The 14,975-nt window shown below is 48.6% G+C and overlaps 1 protein-coding gene across 2 annotated transcripts in view; it reads left to right on the top strand.

Annotated features, from left to right (window-relative positions):
* The window catches only part of LOC135819135 (uncharacterized), a 35,792-nt gene that overhangs the window by 9,115 nt on the left and 11,702 nt on the right, over positions 1 to 14,975 (top strand). The window contains exons 6-21 of one of the 2 annotated variants that reach the window (XM_065332290.1): positions 241 to 354; positions 1,003 to 1,100; positions 1,645 to 1,717; positions 2,078 to 2,122; positions 3,887 to 4,615; positions 4,895 to 4,924; positions 5,384 to 5,538; positions 6,921 to 6,985; positions 7,533 to 7,798; positions 8,752 to 9,099; positions 9,504 to 9,636; positions 9,709 to 9,926; positions 10,719 to 10,760; positions 11,617 to 11,768; positions 12,375 to 12,439; positions 13,422 to 13,678. In XM_065332290.1, the coding sequence (XP_065188362.1) occupies positions 241 to 354; positions 1,003 to 1,100; positions 1,645 to 1,717; positions 2,078 to 2,122; positions 3,887 to 4,615; positions 4,895 to 4,924; positions 5,384 to 5,538; positions 6,921 to 6,985; positions 7,533 to 7,798; positions 8,752 to 9,099; positions 9,504 to 9,636; positions 9,709 to 9,926; positions 10,719 to 10,760; positions 11,617 to 11,768; positions 12,375 to 12,439; positions 13,422 to 13,678 (2,790 nt within the window). Of the gene's footprint in view, positions 1 to 240; positions 355 to 1,002; positions 1,101 to 1,644; positions 1,718 to 2,077; positions 2,123 to 3,886; positions 4,616 to 4,894; positions 4,925 to 5,383; positions 5,539 to 6,920; positions 6,986 to 7,532; positions 7,799 to 8,751; positions 9,100 to 9,503; positions 9,927 to 10,718; positions 10,761 to 11,616; positions 11,769 to 12,374; positions 12,440 to 13,421; positions 13,679 to 14,975 lie in introns of both variants that reach the window. The other variant, XM_065332289.1, reaches the window with a different exon arrangement.

The raw sequence follows: 14,975 nt of genomic DNA, 5'->3' as shown, positions 1-14,975 counted from the left end.
TCAGAATGGTGGTCGGCATATGACAGTGAATAGTGCCTTTGCGTTTGTATATGCCCATTCCATCTTGAGAAATAATGTGTGTCTGCTAACGTGACTGTATTTGTGTGTGCATGCATGTGTGTGTGCGGTGTGTGTGTGTGTGTGTGTGTGTGTGTGTGTGTGTGTGTGTGTGTGTGTGTGTGTGTGTGTGTGTGCGTGTGTGTGTGCGTGCGTGTTCATGCTTGTTTTGTGGCATTTTAGTTTTCTGTCAAAACGGTGGTGACTGCAATGGTAATGGCAACTGTGTGCAGGTTGGAAATCGGACACGCGAATGCTTCTGCAACGCAGGCTGGTTTGGCGAGAGATGCGAGAAACGTAAGTGTTCCTGACTATTGTGCAGTCGAGGTCATTCATAGTGGAGTCTGTTATCACACGCGCAGCTGCAGATGATCTTGTTGCTTGTTGCCTCCAAGTTCACTAAATGCATGATATCTATGCATCAGAGTATATAAGCCATGATGGCTGTACAGGTATTTTGTGTCAGTCCCTGCAGCAATGGGTCACATGACGTCAGCCATGGTGATTCTAATCCCTCCCAGTCCCTGCACGAATACGTCACATGACGTCAGACATGATGGTTGTTGAGCCAGTCCCCACACCAGTAGGTCACATGATGTCAGCCATGTTGGGTCCATTACGCACATAACAAGTAGAGACTCCTAAATTTCCAAAATTCCAACTTAGAAGCAGAGGCTTTGACGGAAATGACTGACGAAGTTGGTTGCTCTTCATTATCCCTTCCTATTCCTCTCTGATGAAGTCATGAAGTCCAATGTCAGTCAATTTGGCGGGGATGTGTGATATCCACGGACGAGCAACCAACGTTCCCCATACTGCCGTGTGGACGAATTGACTGGATTTGTAGTCGCCTATGTCTTCCTTTCTTCTTCAATAAATTCTTCGCAATTGCTCTTGTGTACTTCAGTAACCTCACTCAGCCTTCTGTTTTATTTATTTTTCCAGGATCAATGATTACCGATCCGGTCGTGAACCCGGATGACTACAGCAACAGCCATGACTTCAGCGAGACCTACAAGATGCACTGGAAGATCATTGATGGTGTAAGTTCTGTGACATCCTCGAGCTTGGTCCATGCTAACAACACAGGCATACATGTACCACAAAATGTGATAGGCACACACATTCAAACCATGCTGAGGAGTGATGCAAATTAGCTCATGTGACGAAAGAGTACTTAGCACCTTACGAACAATCTCTGAACACCTTCCTGCTATGATCTAATTTGGTCTCGTCAGCGGAGCTTATAGTGACTGGCCGCAACGATGCCAATGAGTTGTACCCATTACAGCAGTAGTATTACTGGAAGCTTATCACCAAAAACAATATTCATGCTTGCTGACAGTACGCTATCTGTACGTTTTACATGCTTTTTGAGTCTGCCAGTAACTGTCACCCATGCACACGTGTGTGCGTGCACACATTAAATGTTGTGTGTATATGTGCGTGTGTGTGTGTTTGTGTGCGTGTGTGTATGTGTGTGTGTGTGTCTATGTGTGTGTGTGTGTGTGTGTGTGTGTGTGTGTGTGTGTGTGTCTGCGTGTGTTTTTGCGTGTGTGCGTGTGTGTTTTCATGCTTGCTGTGTAGGCTGCACCAGAAATTGAAATCGCTCTTCAAGTCCAAACAGCTAGCTGGGTAGGCCTGGGTTGGAGGCCAGCAGGTGAGTACTGACTCAAAACACCTCTTCTGTGTCCTCTATTCTAATACCACGTTGTGTCATCGTCTGTTGATGGTATTCTCCATTTGATCAATACCATTGGTTAGTGCCGTGATCCGGAGGACAGAGAATGGATGGGCAAGACAATTGGAGACGCTGATCTACAAGTGTTTGCAAGCAAATCTTTTCATTGACATGCATAGAACTCTGTGTGTGTATGTGTGTGCTTGTGTGTGTATGTGTAGGTCTGTGTAGGTCATAGGGTAGCCTATCATGCTAGGTGCGTTGTTGGTAGTATTGACCATAGGAAATGCAGTTTTAAAGTAAGAGGAGTTTTCTTGTGTGACTGTGATTACATTCTAGGTATCACAAGCTCATGCCAGGCAACACCAAGAGTTCTGCCACCAGGTACAGTGTATGTGTCAATCATCCCGAGCAGCATGCCGAGCAGCATCCCGAGCAGCATGTGCTACCAGTCATTGCTCATGCTCAGCGCACTTCACTAGCGTGCCTTGCCTTTATAAACCCAACCAATCCACCCCTCTCCACCCCCCCCCCCCCTCTCCACCCCCCCCCCCTCTCCACCCCCCACCCCCTCTCCACCCCCCCCCCCCCCCTCTCCACCCCACCCCCCCCACCCCCACACACACACACCACCCGCCATGTGGTGCTGGTGTAAGTGCTGCCGCATCAGATACTCCACCGTCTTGCCCCTCAGATCGACTTGCCCCTCGGATCGACTTGCACCAAAGCACGCAACCTCTGGTATGTACGGTAAAACCTGCCCTAACCGGGCGCCCGCGGTGCAGCGGAAACTATGAGGATAAGCCAAGATTCCGTTTGATCCATGGACGCACATTCGATCCACAGCATGTTGGTGCGTGGAAATCTGTCTGGTCAATACAGGATTCCGCTCGGTACAGGGTCCAGCAAATACAGGTTTTATTCCCGTAGCTATGCAGAAGACGTTACTTCAGTAACTTCTGGCGCTAGCCAGGGTCCACACAGCTCTAATTTGGTGTTTGTTTGTTTGTTTGTGTCACGCCTGGCGCTATCCCGTATCTGTCCCGTACCGTACCATCAAACATAGCTGGTCAAAAACAGTTGGCCACAATATTTGCTGGCGCTATCCCGTTTCTGTCCCGTACCGTACCGTACGTATATAATACAACCCAACAGTACGCTTGTACGTGAAATATAAACCGACATACAAGCCGAGGCGAAGCCGAGGTTTGTATGATGGTTTATATTTCACGTACAAGCGTACTAGTGGGATGTATTATACTTATGCTGACCTTCATACAAACTGACAGTCAACTTCTTCCTGTTTCTATGGTGGCGGTCTATATGGGGTTTGTATGAGGTTTATATGCCCAGTATAAGCCGCCAGCATGATGGGCAAGTTGACTGGAAGTTTGTATGAAAGGTCAGCATAACATCAAACACAGCTGGCTACAAACAGCTTGCCACAATATTCGTCGTATTATGTATACGACTCCCTGATGTATAGGGAGGTTTTCTGGAAAGAAATAGGGAGACGAGGAGGAAATGCAATTAGAATGGACGTTAGTTGCCAAATAGGTGATAGGATGCGTCAGCAAAAACATACTTTGGAAGAGAGATCCCGTCGTCTCCAAAATAAGCGTGAACGGGCGAGTCAGCGCCGGTCACAGGAAACGTCGGAAGAGAGATCCCGTCGACTCCAGATCGCCCGTGATCGGCAGAGTCAGCGCCGGTCCCAAGAAACGTCAGGGCAGACATCCCGTCGACTACAGAACGCCCGTGATCGGCAGAGTCAGCGCCGGTCCCAGGAAACGTCAGGACAGACATCCCGTCGACTCCAGAACGCCCGTGATCGGCAGAGTCAGCGCCGGTCCCATAGCTATGCAGAAGACGTTACTTCAGTAACTCATTGAAACGTTTTTGCAATACCATGATGTAGCTAATCAAAGGAAAAACAATTTCCATCAGTTCTAACAACATGCACGATGAGCTAGGCAACAAAGCATAGTGTAGGGCCATGAGCTTCCAAGCTCTCTCGTTTTACATTATTGTTTAATTCTACTATAGTCAAATAAAAGATTTTGTGTTATTTTCTGATTGTCAAAACCACACAAAGACTCTACCTGATGTTTCTGTACTTGCTTCTATGTACTGTTCTTTTATGATTAGGAAATGCGAGAAGAAGGTGCAGACCTCGTCCACCTGGCTATCGACCTCCGCCACCAGCACGTCCCGAGGGCACAGCAGAGCCGGAAAGCCACCCTGAGGGCACCGCCGAGCCGGAAGCACATCCTGAAGGTCATCACACGCACCCAGAGGGAGAGCCCGAGGGAACGGCACAGCCCGAGGGAACGGCAGAGCCCGAGGGAACGGCAGAGCCCGAAGCTCATCCAGAGGGACACGGAGAATCAGAAACAACAGCAGAACCTGAAGGTCACGGAGAGCCAGAAACAACCGCAGAACCCGAAGGTCATGGAGAACCAGAAACAACCGCAGAACCTGAAGGTCACGGAGAACCGGAAACAACCGCAGAACCTGAAGGTCACGGAGAGCCAGAAACAACCGCAGAACCCGAAGGTCATGGAGAACCAGAAACAACCGCAGAACCTGAAGGTCACGGAGAGCCGGAAACTCATGCGGAAGGCACACCCGAATCGCAGCCCGAAGGTCACAGCCATCCCGAGGGACATCCAGAGGGTACAGCCGAGCCTGAAGGCCATGCGGAAGGCACCGCTGAGCCAGAAGGTCACTCCCATCCGGAAGGAGAACCAGAAGGTCATTCGCATCCGGAAGGAGAACCCGAAAGCACTGCTGAACCAGAAGGCCATGCGGAGGGCACTGCCGAGCCTGAGAGCAATCCAGAAGGACATCCAGAGGAACTGCCATTCTGTGAGCCAGGTATGTAGTAATTGTGCTGCTCGTGGAGTCTTGCATTGGTGCTATCTGATCTGCATTATACAGTAGAAGTAATAAAGACAATCGCGTGTCAAAATACTGGGCTGGCGTCCAGTGTGGGTGACTGGCATATTGTGGGTCTTACTGCATATCTTCTAAAGCATTTCCAAAGTTGCTAAATCAGACACGATTCCCTCATTGTCTTCTAGTTTACTACTATCTACATTGTATGTCGTAAGATCGTGTGGTGTCTTTCTGTCTCCATTGTGTGTGTTTGTCCAGGTGCCAAACCAATGGATAGAGTACCACATGGTGAGCTGGTTTTTAAATAGACAAAGAAACAACTATGATGTAGCTATGATGTAACTATGATGTAACTATGATGGAACTATGATGTAACTATGATGTAACTATGATGTAACTATGATGTAACTATGATGTAACTATGATGGAAGTGTAATGTGAAGAACAATAATAGGAAACGATGAAAATATAAAAAATACATCGAACTAACTTTCGCACAATGCTCGTCGAATGAGCGTTGTGCGAAAGCTAGTTCGATGCATTTTTGGTTCTGTTTATTGCAATCCGTCAACTTTTGTCTCGTCGCCGCATTTTCAGCAATAATAGTAGTAGAAGTTATTACTAATACTTTGATAAGTAAGGCCCTACTGGCGAATGCTATGTACTAAAAATCTGCGCAGGGCCGAATGCTGCTGTTTGCCACATTATCTGTTTGCAATGTTGTGTGTGTGTGTGTATCTCTGACAGTGATGGAGGATGGGTGTGATTCTAACGGCGAGTGTCGCCGTATCTACACGTGGATTGCGGACTACGACCTAAAGGTGGTCAACTTCACAATGAGCATGCTGACGGATGAGCTCGATATCTGGATCGCCATTGGCATCTCCAAGAATAAGCGAATGGTCAGTGCAATAGCAGGGCACACACTGTAAAAGAAAAGAAAGTAAATTATCGTGTCCGTTCCCGAAGGGCTCTCACGATGGCCGCTAACACCCGGTAAACCCTAGGCGCAGATGCAGTGCCTAACGGCAGGGGTGAAGGGATAAGTCTCACAACCACGGGCACAAGTGCCGGGAAAACCCAATAGCTGCATCCATGTACCCTTTGTGCCTGGCCACAAGTTCCCAGTTGACTGCGGGTAGTAACACGGCTGGAACAACCGCATACACTGTACATGCACAGTAAGACTGCCCTGATATGAACTCCTCTAACCCGGGCACGTCCGACCACCGGCCACCTTTCTGACTCCTCTAATCCGGGCACGTCCGACCACCGGCCACCTTTCTCACTCCTCTAATCCGGGCACGTCCGACCACCGGCCACCTTTCTCACTCCTCTAATCCGGGAACGTCCGACCACCGGCCACCTTTCTCACTCCTCTAATCCGGGCACGTCCGACCACCGGCCACCTTTCTCACTCCTCTAATCTGGGCACGTCCGACCACCGGCCACCTTTCTCACTCCTGTAAAGTCTCAATAATCCAAGCTTTTCAACCAAAACGGCCCAAAACACCTTTGATTGGCAAAACATGTTTACTTGCGTTCATAAACTAACTATGTACGTTCTGAATTATGTACAGCTCCTAGTTAGGGGCAGTGCTCGTTCACAACCTGCCCGAACTAGGGGAGGGTTACTGTATATCCGTGCCTATACGCCATCACCGGCTCTCCAGTACAGTAGCATAGTCAAGCACTAGTCTTACAGTGCTCAGTGTGTGGGCATACTTAGAGCGGAGGCACGCACACAGATTACACACACGCACACAGATTACACACACGCACACAGATTACACACACGCACACAGCATAGCCACACACAGTGTAAACTCCACAGTCGCTCTCCATCGTATGTTGTACCCCGTTATCAGATATTTGCTTTACTGCAAGACCAGTAATGTTAACGAACGTTTAATTCTAACGAGTTAACGGATTTGAAAGAATCTTTAACATTTGAAGTCGTTATGACTTATGTGCAAAACGATATGTACATGCACAGGCATTTGCCGGTTTTGGGACAGAATCCGTTAGGATTTCACTTTACAGTCTTACAGTACTATTTATTCCCTTGAGTTGAAATGATTATAATTATATTCATTGGAGCGCTAGCTAGTGATGCTAGATTGCAAACCTGTCTGCCTGTCTGCGCATATTTTCTGTAGTTCTTTCTGTCTGTATGACTGTCTGTCTGACTTTCTATCTTTCTGTCTGTCTATCTGTCTGTCTTTCTGTGTGTCGGTGTGTCTGTGTGTCTGTCTGTCTGTCCGTGCGTATTTCTCATCTTCAGCCTATGACTGATATCTCAATTGCCTGGATCAACAGTAGTTCCAGTGAAGCTGTCATCCAGGACAGGTATAGCCTAGTTGAATTGCAGCCATTTACCTTTTGCCGACAGTATAATAGTTACAACTCAAGTTGTACTATCAGTTTCATGCCCGAGATGGAGATCTTCAGGCAGCTGATGATCATGTGATGTAGCCCTGCTCCTGTTAGCATTCAGCACTCTATTGACTAGGGTTTAAGGACTCCATTCTCTGTATACGGTATGATCAAAGGCTGGTAGTGTGTGCAAACCCTCCTACCATCGTTAACTACTGTTGTGGACTTGGACATCCACTCGGGGGTCAAGCGGCCCCATGGCGCTGGCAATGCAGCCGTGAGTACGCCAACGATCAACATGTGCACTGTGCATGCAACGTTCTGTACGCACTGAGGGCATCGGACCCGGCCATTCGACTGGATTTCCATGTCCACGACAGTAGCTTTGCTTCTGTGTATGTTTACTCATTGCATCTTCTTTGTTCCTATGATCGGTTGCCATCATTTCTTTGTTCCGATGATCGGTTTCCATCATTTCTTTGTTCCTATGATCGTTTGCCATCATTTCTTTCTACTGCAGGTGGGCTCGAACACATAGCACTCCGGAGTTGGACGGAGACGGAGACTTCTCTCAGATTAGCCATGCGTCGGGAATGCGTGTGGGCCGCCTCTCCTCGTTTGCATTCTCTCGGGCATGCAGTGCCAGCAACGACTACGACTATTCTCTGTCGGACGGTGACAACTACTTCTTCTTCGGCAGCGGTCTGGTGTACCAGGGTCGCTGGGTTGGCATGCATCTTGCCGAGACTCCCACCATATCATCAGAGTTTGTCCACATTGACTGCTGTGAGTGTCTAGATGAGCATTGCAACTACATGTAACTGACCGTGCAATGCATGATCAAGGGCATGCACATAGTGCACAGTACATGACACAGCATTGTACCTAACTCACCGTGCAATGCATATGCGAGCACATGCCCATAGCCTACAGAAGATAACACAGCATTGTATCTAACTCACCGTGCAATGTATATGCAAGGACATGCCCATAGCCTTCAGTACATAACACAGCATTGCACCTAACTCGACATGCAATGGACCTACCCAGTCTACCAGCTACCCTTGAGGGTGGTGGCGTTCCTACGGATGCGGAAACTCAGTCCGAGTATAATGCGAACTGTGAATTTTTACGCCAGCTATCACATTGATAAATATGGTGGTAAAGACACACCTGGCAATATGGCGGTAAACACACGCCTGCCCACACACGCTCTCTAAGCTGCAAAGTTCTAGCACAGAGCTCTCCTTCTCTCCACCACCACCATCAGTTCGCGCCTGGCGCCTATCACATTGTAACACGATAATAGATATTTGAACTCGGATGGTGAGCCAATAGTTATGATAAAGAAAAGAAAAGGACAAAATGTTACGAGTTATGGCAAACTGTCCACCAACGTAACCAGATCTTATACAGTCAGAGAGTGCGACAAAATGGCACAAAACTGACAAGGAGTACTGAGACATTCGGCGACCTGACACCTAGCTCCAACACTTCTTCTCCAAGGCGCAAACCAACAACCTTCCAACTTGGAAGGCTCAGGTTCGGAAAGGTCCAAGAGGGGAAGGAAAGCGCAACGAAGAAGAGCACGAGCTGACTGAATAAGATCTGGTTACGTTGGTGGACAGTTTGCCATAACTCGTCACATTTTTGTCCTTTTCCTTTCTTCATGATAATAGTAGATATCTTGATTGGATGTCATGGCCTCTCTTTTGCTCTGATTTTGTTCTTGTCCTCAGCTCGCCCTAAGCCCACATGTAGGCCAAGACCAGAGAGTGAGCCGGAGACCCACCCAGAAACTCACCCAGAAACTCACCCAGAAACCCACCCAGAAACCCACCCAGAAACCCACCCAGAAACCCACCCAGAAACCCACCCAGAAACTCACCCAGAAACCCACCCAGAAACTCACCCAGAAACTCACCCAGAAACCAACCCTGAAAGCCACCCTGAATCGCATCCAGAATCCAGCCCCGAGACGACACCTGAATCCCGGCCTGAAGGACATCCAGAATCACACCCAGAGACAAGTCCTGAAGGCCATGCCGAGCCTGATCAGCTGCCCTGGTGCGATGAAATCGATTATGGTACGAGTATTTGTGTGGTCTATTCTTGAGTGCCCTTTTCTTGCTGGCATGGCAAGTAATGTGAATAAGTGATCAATGTATAAATCAGCATCTGATATTACAACCAAGACTTGTCCTTTCTCCTTTGTGGACAGCCGAGCATGATCGCCTAGGCTGCTTATGCCAGCATTCAGTGGTTGTTGATCCTGTGTATGCATGCCAATCATCTTGCCAATGTGCTGACAGAACCATTCCGTGGAAACAACTTTTCTCATCTTGATGGCTTTTTCTACTTTCGACGGTCAATCACTATTGCTGGTAGCTTGAAGGGGGTGGGGATGGGGCCAGGGTAGAATGGCCAGAAAGTCAACATAGATCATAGCATGTCAATCACAATCTGTTTTCATTTGTATTTTGCCTTGCAGATGTGCCTGCCGGTACAGCTGAGCCTGAGGGACATGGAGAACCAGAGACAACCCCAGAATCCCACGGAGAACCCGAATCCACGCCAGAATCCCACGGAGAACCCGAATCCACGCCAGAATCCCACGGAGAACCCGAATCCACTCCAGAATCTCACGGAGAACCCGAGTCGACTCCAGAATCTCATGGAGAGCCTGAATCCACTCCAGAATCCCACGGAGAGCCCGAATCCACTCCAGAATCTCATGGAGAGCCCGAAACAACACCCGAAGCACATGGAGAGCCCGAATCCACAGCCGAACCTGAAGCCCATCCGGAGACTCTGCCGCACCCGGTGGGAGATATTGATCACGCCGAGCCAGAGCCAGAAGGTCACGGTGAGCCAACGCATAGAGCACCAGAACCTACAGAGCAATCCGAGCCAGGTGAGTGATGAGGTGTATTCCTATCAAGTAAAGCCTTCTTGAATACTGCGAAGCTTGCAAATAACAACACTGGATTATGCATGAGAATAATGTCTTTAGTGGCGAGTTGTTATTCTTGAGGTGGAACGTTTGCAATCAAATGGTCACGAGGTCTGAATGCTGTGTCCTTATTCGCGAAGTGTTGCTTTAACATAGGTCTTTATTCACGAGGTTGACTATAGTCGAACTTCCTAGCGGTACAGCTCTGAGGTGAACACCTGTCCAAAACCACCACTGCCAGGAGGACCAATTGGTGCCATTTCAACTTTTCAGCCGTGTGGAGCTGTACAAGGCGACCACCTGTAGACAGGGCTCGTACATTGGGGTCCTGAAACTGATCAGGTCACACAGGCTGACTCTACATATGGAAAGGCTGTGAAATATCACGTTTTATTATTCCATGTTACAATTTTTATTATATATATTTTCTAAAGTGTTGAACCAACTGTCTAAGTGTTGAACTTTAAATTCGTGTTCAGGGGTGACGTCATGTAGAATTTGGTACATGCCAGCCGTGCAATGACGAACTTTGTTGGCTTTGTGTGGGCTATTCAAGGTGCTGTGCTGTGCTGTGCTGTGCTGTGCTGTGCTGTGCTGTGCTGTGCTCTGCTCTGCTCTGCTCTGCTCTGCTGTGCTATTCAAGGCGCTATGCTATGCTGTGCTGTGCTGTGCTGTGTCTTGGCAATGGAGGTCAATGTATAAGTGTGGTCTGTGAATGTTTGGTGTTTCCTTTCTGCCTGTGTGCTTGCACAGAGCCAACAGTAGCTCCCACCGAGCCTCCACCTGAGCCCACAGGTAAGCTCTAATGCACGGCTCTACACGCCAGTGTCCTACTTCACTGCTGTGCACAGCACAGCTCAGTGTTCCAGTGCACAGCTGTACAGCCCATTGCTCCAGTGCACAGCTGTACAGCCCATTGCTCCAATGCACGGCTCTACACGCCAGTGTTCCAGTGCACTGCTCAGAGGTGTCAGAAGGTATTCTAGGGTGGTACCGTCAGCCACCTGAAGCCAAATTTACTCGTGGAGTTGGGGTGGCTTCTCTGAAAATTTTGGAAATTTAGAGCCCAAATCAGTGCTTTTCACAGGGTATCCGGGACAAAGAGTGGTACGGTCAATACCACAGTGACCGTCGCATGTCCGACACCCCTGCTGCTGTACAGGACAGTGTTCTAGCCAACGGCTCTGCAGCTCACTATTCACAGTGCTAGGGCTGCACACACACAAGTTTCCCTGGGCACCACCGGATGCATCTGAAGAGGAGGTGTGCAATAAGCTAACATTCACCTTGCACTTATTACGCCGCTGAATGCGAACCACCTCAAAAACCTTCCACTTGGAAACGATTTTTTTAATGCATTGCAATGAACTGTCCCAGCCAAAATGCCTGGAAACTGTTTGCGAGCTGCAACGAAATGAGTAGAAATGCCCCCCCCCCCCCCCCCCACTTGTGGCAGTTGACGGATGTAGATGCATGTACTGGTGTGAATGTAGACTTGAACAGAGCTGTGACACATCCTCGAGCCAACATAGTGAACGGGCATATGACTCACGCTCGTCTTATATTCACATGAAAGTACAAGAGGTCTCTAGTTACTTTTAAGAAGACGATTAATCAATGTCAGAGTACTGTCCTGCTCCTTTTTCTATAGTGTACAGTCATGGCTGCGAAGCAGGAAACAGCGAACGCTGCAGTTACCGTGGATCATGGCTTGCTGATCCCGTCACTCACACTGTTGACTTTGAGTTGAGCACGACGGAAAGCGGCTGGATTGCATTCGGCATCTCCAAGGACAGGAGGATGGTGAGTGAATGAGAAAGCGAGTGAGGGTTAGATGGGTGCGAGGGGGGGGGGGGGACCTTAAAATAAAAATAATTTTTTTATGCAGTAGGAAGAGAAGAGAATATCCGCTAATATGTGACCACATGCAGGCAAGGGCATCAAACCCCAGTATTCACCTGCGTATTTTAACATTAGTTTTGTGGTGTTTGCTGTAATTGTTGATACAGTGAGACTAGAACACAAACACGAAGATAAAGGTGGCTGCAGCTCAATCCTGCTTTCTACCAACTGACTGACACTTGATTAGCCACCATCTCCTATTACTGGCGCAGGCGACACATTCTAGAACATGCACAACGATAGTGCTAATCCTCTCCCCGCGTTGTTCTATGTACTCGCTCGGTTGTGTGTGTGCCTGTGTGTGTGTGTGCGTGTGTGTGTGTGTGTGTGTGTGTGTCTGTCTGTGTGTGTGTGTGGGTGTGTGTGCGTATGTGTGCATGTGCGTATGTGTGTGTGTGTGTGTGTGTGTGTGTGTGTGTGTGTGTGTGTGTGTGTGTGTGTGTGTGTGTGCACGTGCATATGTGTTTGTGCATGCATGTGTCAAATATACCTGCCATCTACACTTAGAGCAACACCGACGTAATCATGGCCTGGGTCAACAATCAAAACGGCGATGTCCAAATCGCGGATGGGTAAGTATCCTTCTGTTTATAATTATTCTTATTATTATTGCAAATAACGCTTAGTAATTTCGCAATGTATAAAAACCAGCATTTGCCACGTGGAAGGAAGAATGAAGAACGAGCAGGATTGAGGTGCTTATACGCATGTGAAGTAAACTGTTGGTGTGACTGTTGGTGTGAGATGCAGTTCCCCAGAGGGATGGTATTTGTGAAGGCTATCATAATGTCACATAAACGGGACTTTCGTACAAGGAAACATGTTCCATACAGGGTCATTTGCAAGTCTACACACAAAAAGTATGCAAAGGGATGTCACTATTGTGGCGGATTCCATATTTAGGAGCTGTAAGAGTTAAGGTCAATGTGGAGGTAGATTTCATATCTGATATGATTTTAGGAGTTGTGACCGTGTTGGCCGGTGTGAAAGTGGATTTCGTATCTAAGAGTTGTGACATGAATTCAGGCAGGAATATAATGAGCACAGCCACCAGGAGGACTAATTTAGCTGTTAGCATTTCCTATGTGTCGACATTGCATGACTATAATGTAAAGACGATGAGTATAGGGCACACAACGAGAAAGAACGGAAGGATTAGTTTAGAACTGTACTGTCGACAAATATGAAATACTAACAGTCAAATTAGTCCTCCTTGTGGCTGTACTAAAGCTGCTGTCTCCAAAACGCTTGCTCGAATACGTGTGTTTGTAGTTCCTAGAACCTACCCCTATATATTCCTTGGTGCCCTAAGCATCCACCATGTTGTCTGATGATTGGCCCTATTGCCATGGAACTGAGAGTTACAACAACACAAGGTTTCCCGCCATTGTAACCGTACATTGTGTTCTCCAGATATACCCTGCGGTACTACGGCCCGCCGACGGATAGCGATCAGACCCTTATAGGCCATTGTGAAAGTGGATTTCGTATGCAGGCGTTGTGACATTAATTCGGTCATGGATGTAATTATATTGTTGTCTGTGTGCTCTCTAGATATACGCTGGGTTACTACGGGCCGCCGACGGATAGCGATCAGACCCGCATACAGACCTACTCTGGAGAGAGAGTGGACGGAGTGACGACCATTCGCTTCACTCTGACATGCGAGAGCAGAGACGCCATGGACATCTCCCTGTCGGACAGCGACAACTACTTTGTGTTTGGCACAGGACCCGTGTTCCAGGGATTGTTCATCGGAAAGCATGGCCGCACGCCGAGAATCTCATCCACTCACATGCAGATTGATGGCTGTAAGTGAACAGAGCTTGTTATCTGCTGTGACTGTGTGTGTGTGTGTGTATGTGTGTGTGCTTGTGTATGTGTGTGTGTGTGTGTGTGTGTTTGTAGCTCCGATTTATCTGAGTTTTTTCCGTCGTTCTTCTTACTAGTCTTAGGCCACGGGGTGGCTCTGGGTTCACCAGAGTCGCCCCTGGCGTGTTCCTAAATTTCCTGGGGCGAGGGTTCCGCGGCGCGGTCGCCAGGGCAGTTTCTTTTCTGTCACGACCGTTGTCGTCCTCGCCTCTCCATTCGCGGTGGTGTAGCTGACCCCCGAATGGTTCCAAACTGCGAAGCTCAGAGAGTACTGTCAGGAAGGCGGAGGAGAGGAAGGCTGCGAACATTGGCCTTTGGATCTTGGAACGTCCGCACTCTGGTCAACAATGACGGACCGGTCGAGACGGCAAAGAGACGAGTGAATTTTGAAAATTTGAATTTTGTGCCCGTCGTGGAGGACAGAAAGATCGACTTGGTTATCCGTGAGCTGTCCAGGTTTGACGTGGAAGTGGCTGGCCTGCAGGAAACCAAATGGTTTGGGAGAGACTCTTTCAACATCGGCGATTCGATTGTACTCGCCTCTGGTCGCCCCGTACCTGACGAAAATTTTCGTCGTGGCGAGGGTGTTGCGCTGGTTCTGCGTCGGAGGGCCAAGCAGGCATTTGAACGTGCAGGCTGCCAGTGGAGGCCCGTCTCGTCGCGCATCGTGACGGCCAGGTTGAGATTTGAGCACGGGTGGATGTCAGTGATTTCATGTTACGCTCCTACGTTTCGATCCCCCCATGCTGACAAGGAAGAGTTCTTTGCTCAGTTCCAGTCTGCTCTCAGCGATGTCAACTCTGCTGATGACGTCATCGTCCTGGGGGATTTCAACGCTCGTGTTGGTTTTGGCCCACTGCAACTAGAGATGTGGCAGGGAGTGCATGGATCACATGGTGTTGGTGATGTGAACGATGCTGGTCATCGACTACTCACATTCTTGGCGTGTCAACAGCTCACAGTATGTAACACACTGTTTCCCAAGAAACGCATTCACATGTACACCTGGCAACACCCTGGATCACAGAAGTGGCATTGTATAGATTATGTGTTCGTACGCCAACAACACCGTAAACGTTGCATGGACTGTCAAGTGATGCGCACTGCAGAGTGTAGCACAGACCACCGTCTTGTCCGCATGAAATACCGGCTACCTGACGTTGTGCAGCAACGGTACCATCATGATGCACGTTCCAGGCCGCGGAAGTTTGCTGTTCACCAATTCAATCGGAAGCC

Source organism: Sycon ciliatum, chromosome 6 (genome assembly GCF_964019385.1).
Source record: "Sycon ciliatum chromosome 6, ocSycCili1.1, whole genome shotgun sequence".
Classification (NCBI taxonomy): Eukaryota; Metazoa; Porifera; class Calcarea; order Leucosolenida; family Sycettidae; genus Sycon; species Sycon ciliatum.
The sequence above is the reverse complement of the archived record's forward strand: the minus strand, read 5'-3'. Positions and strand labels throughout refer to the sequence as shown.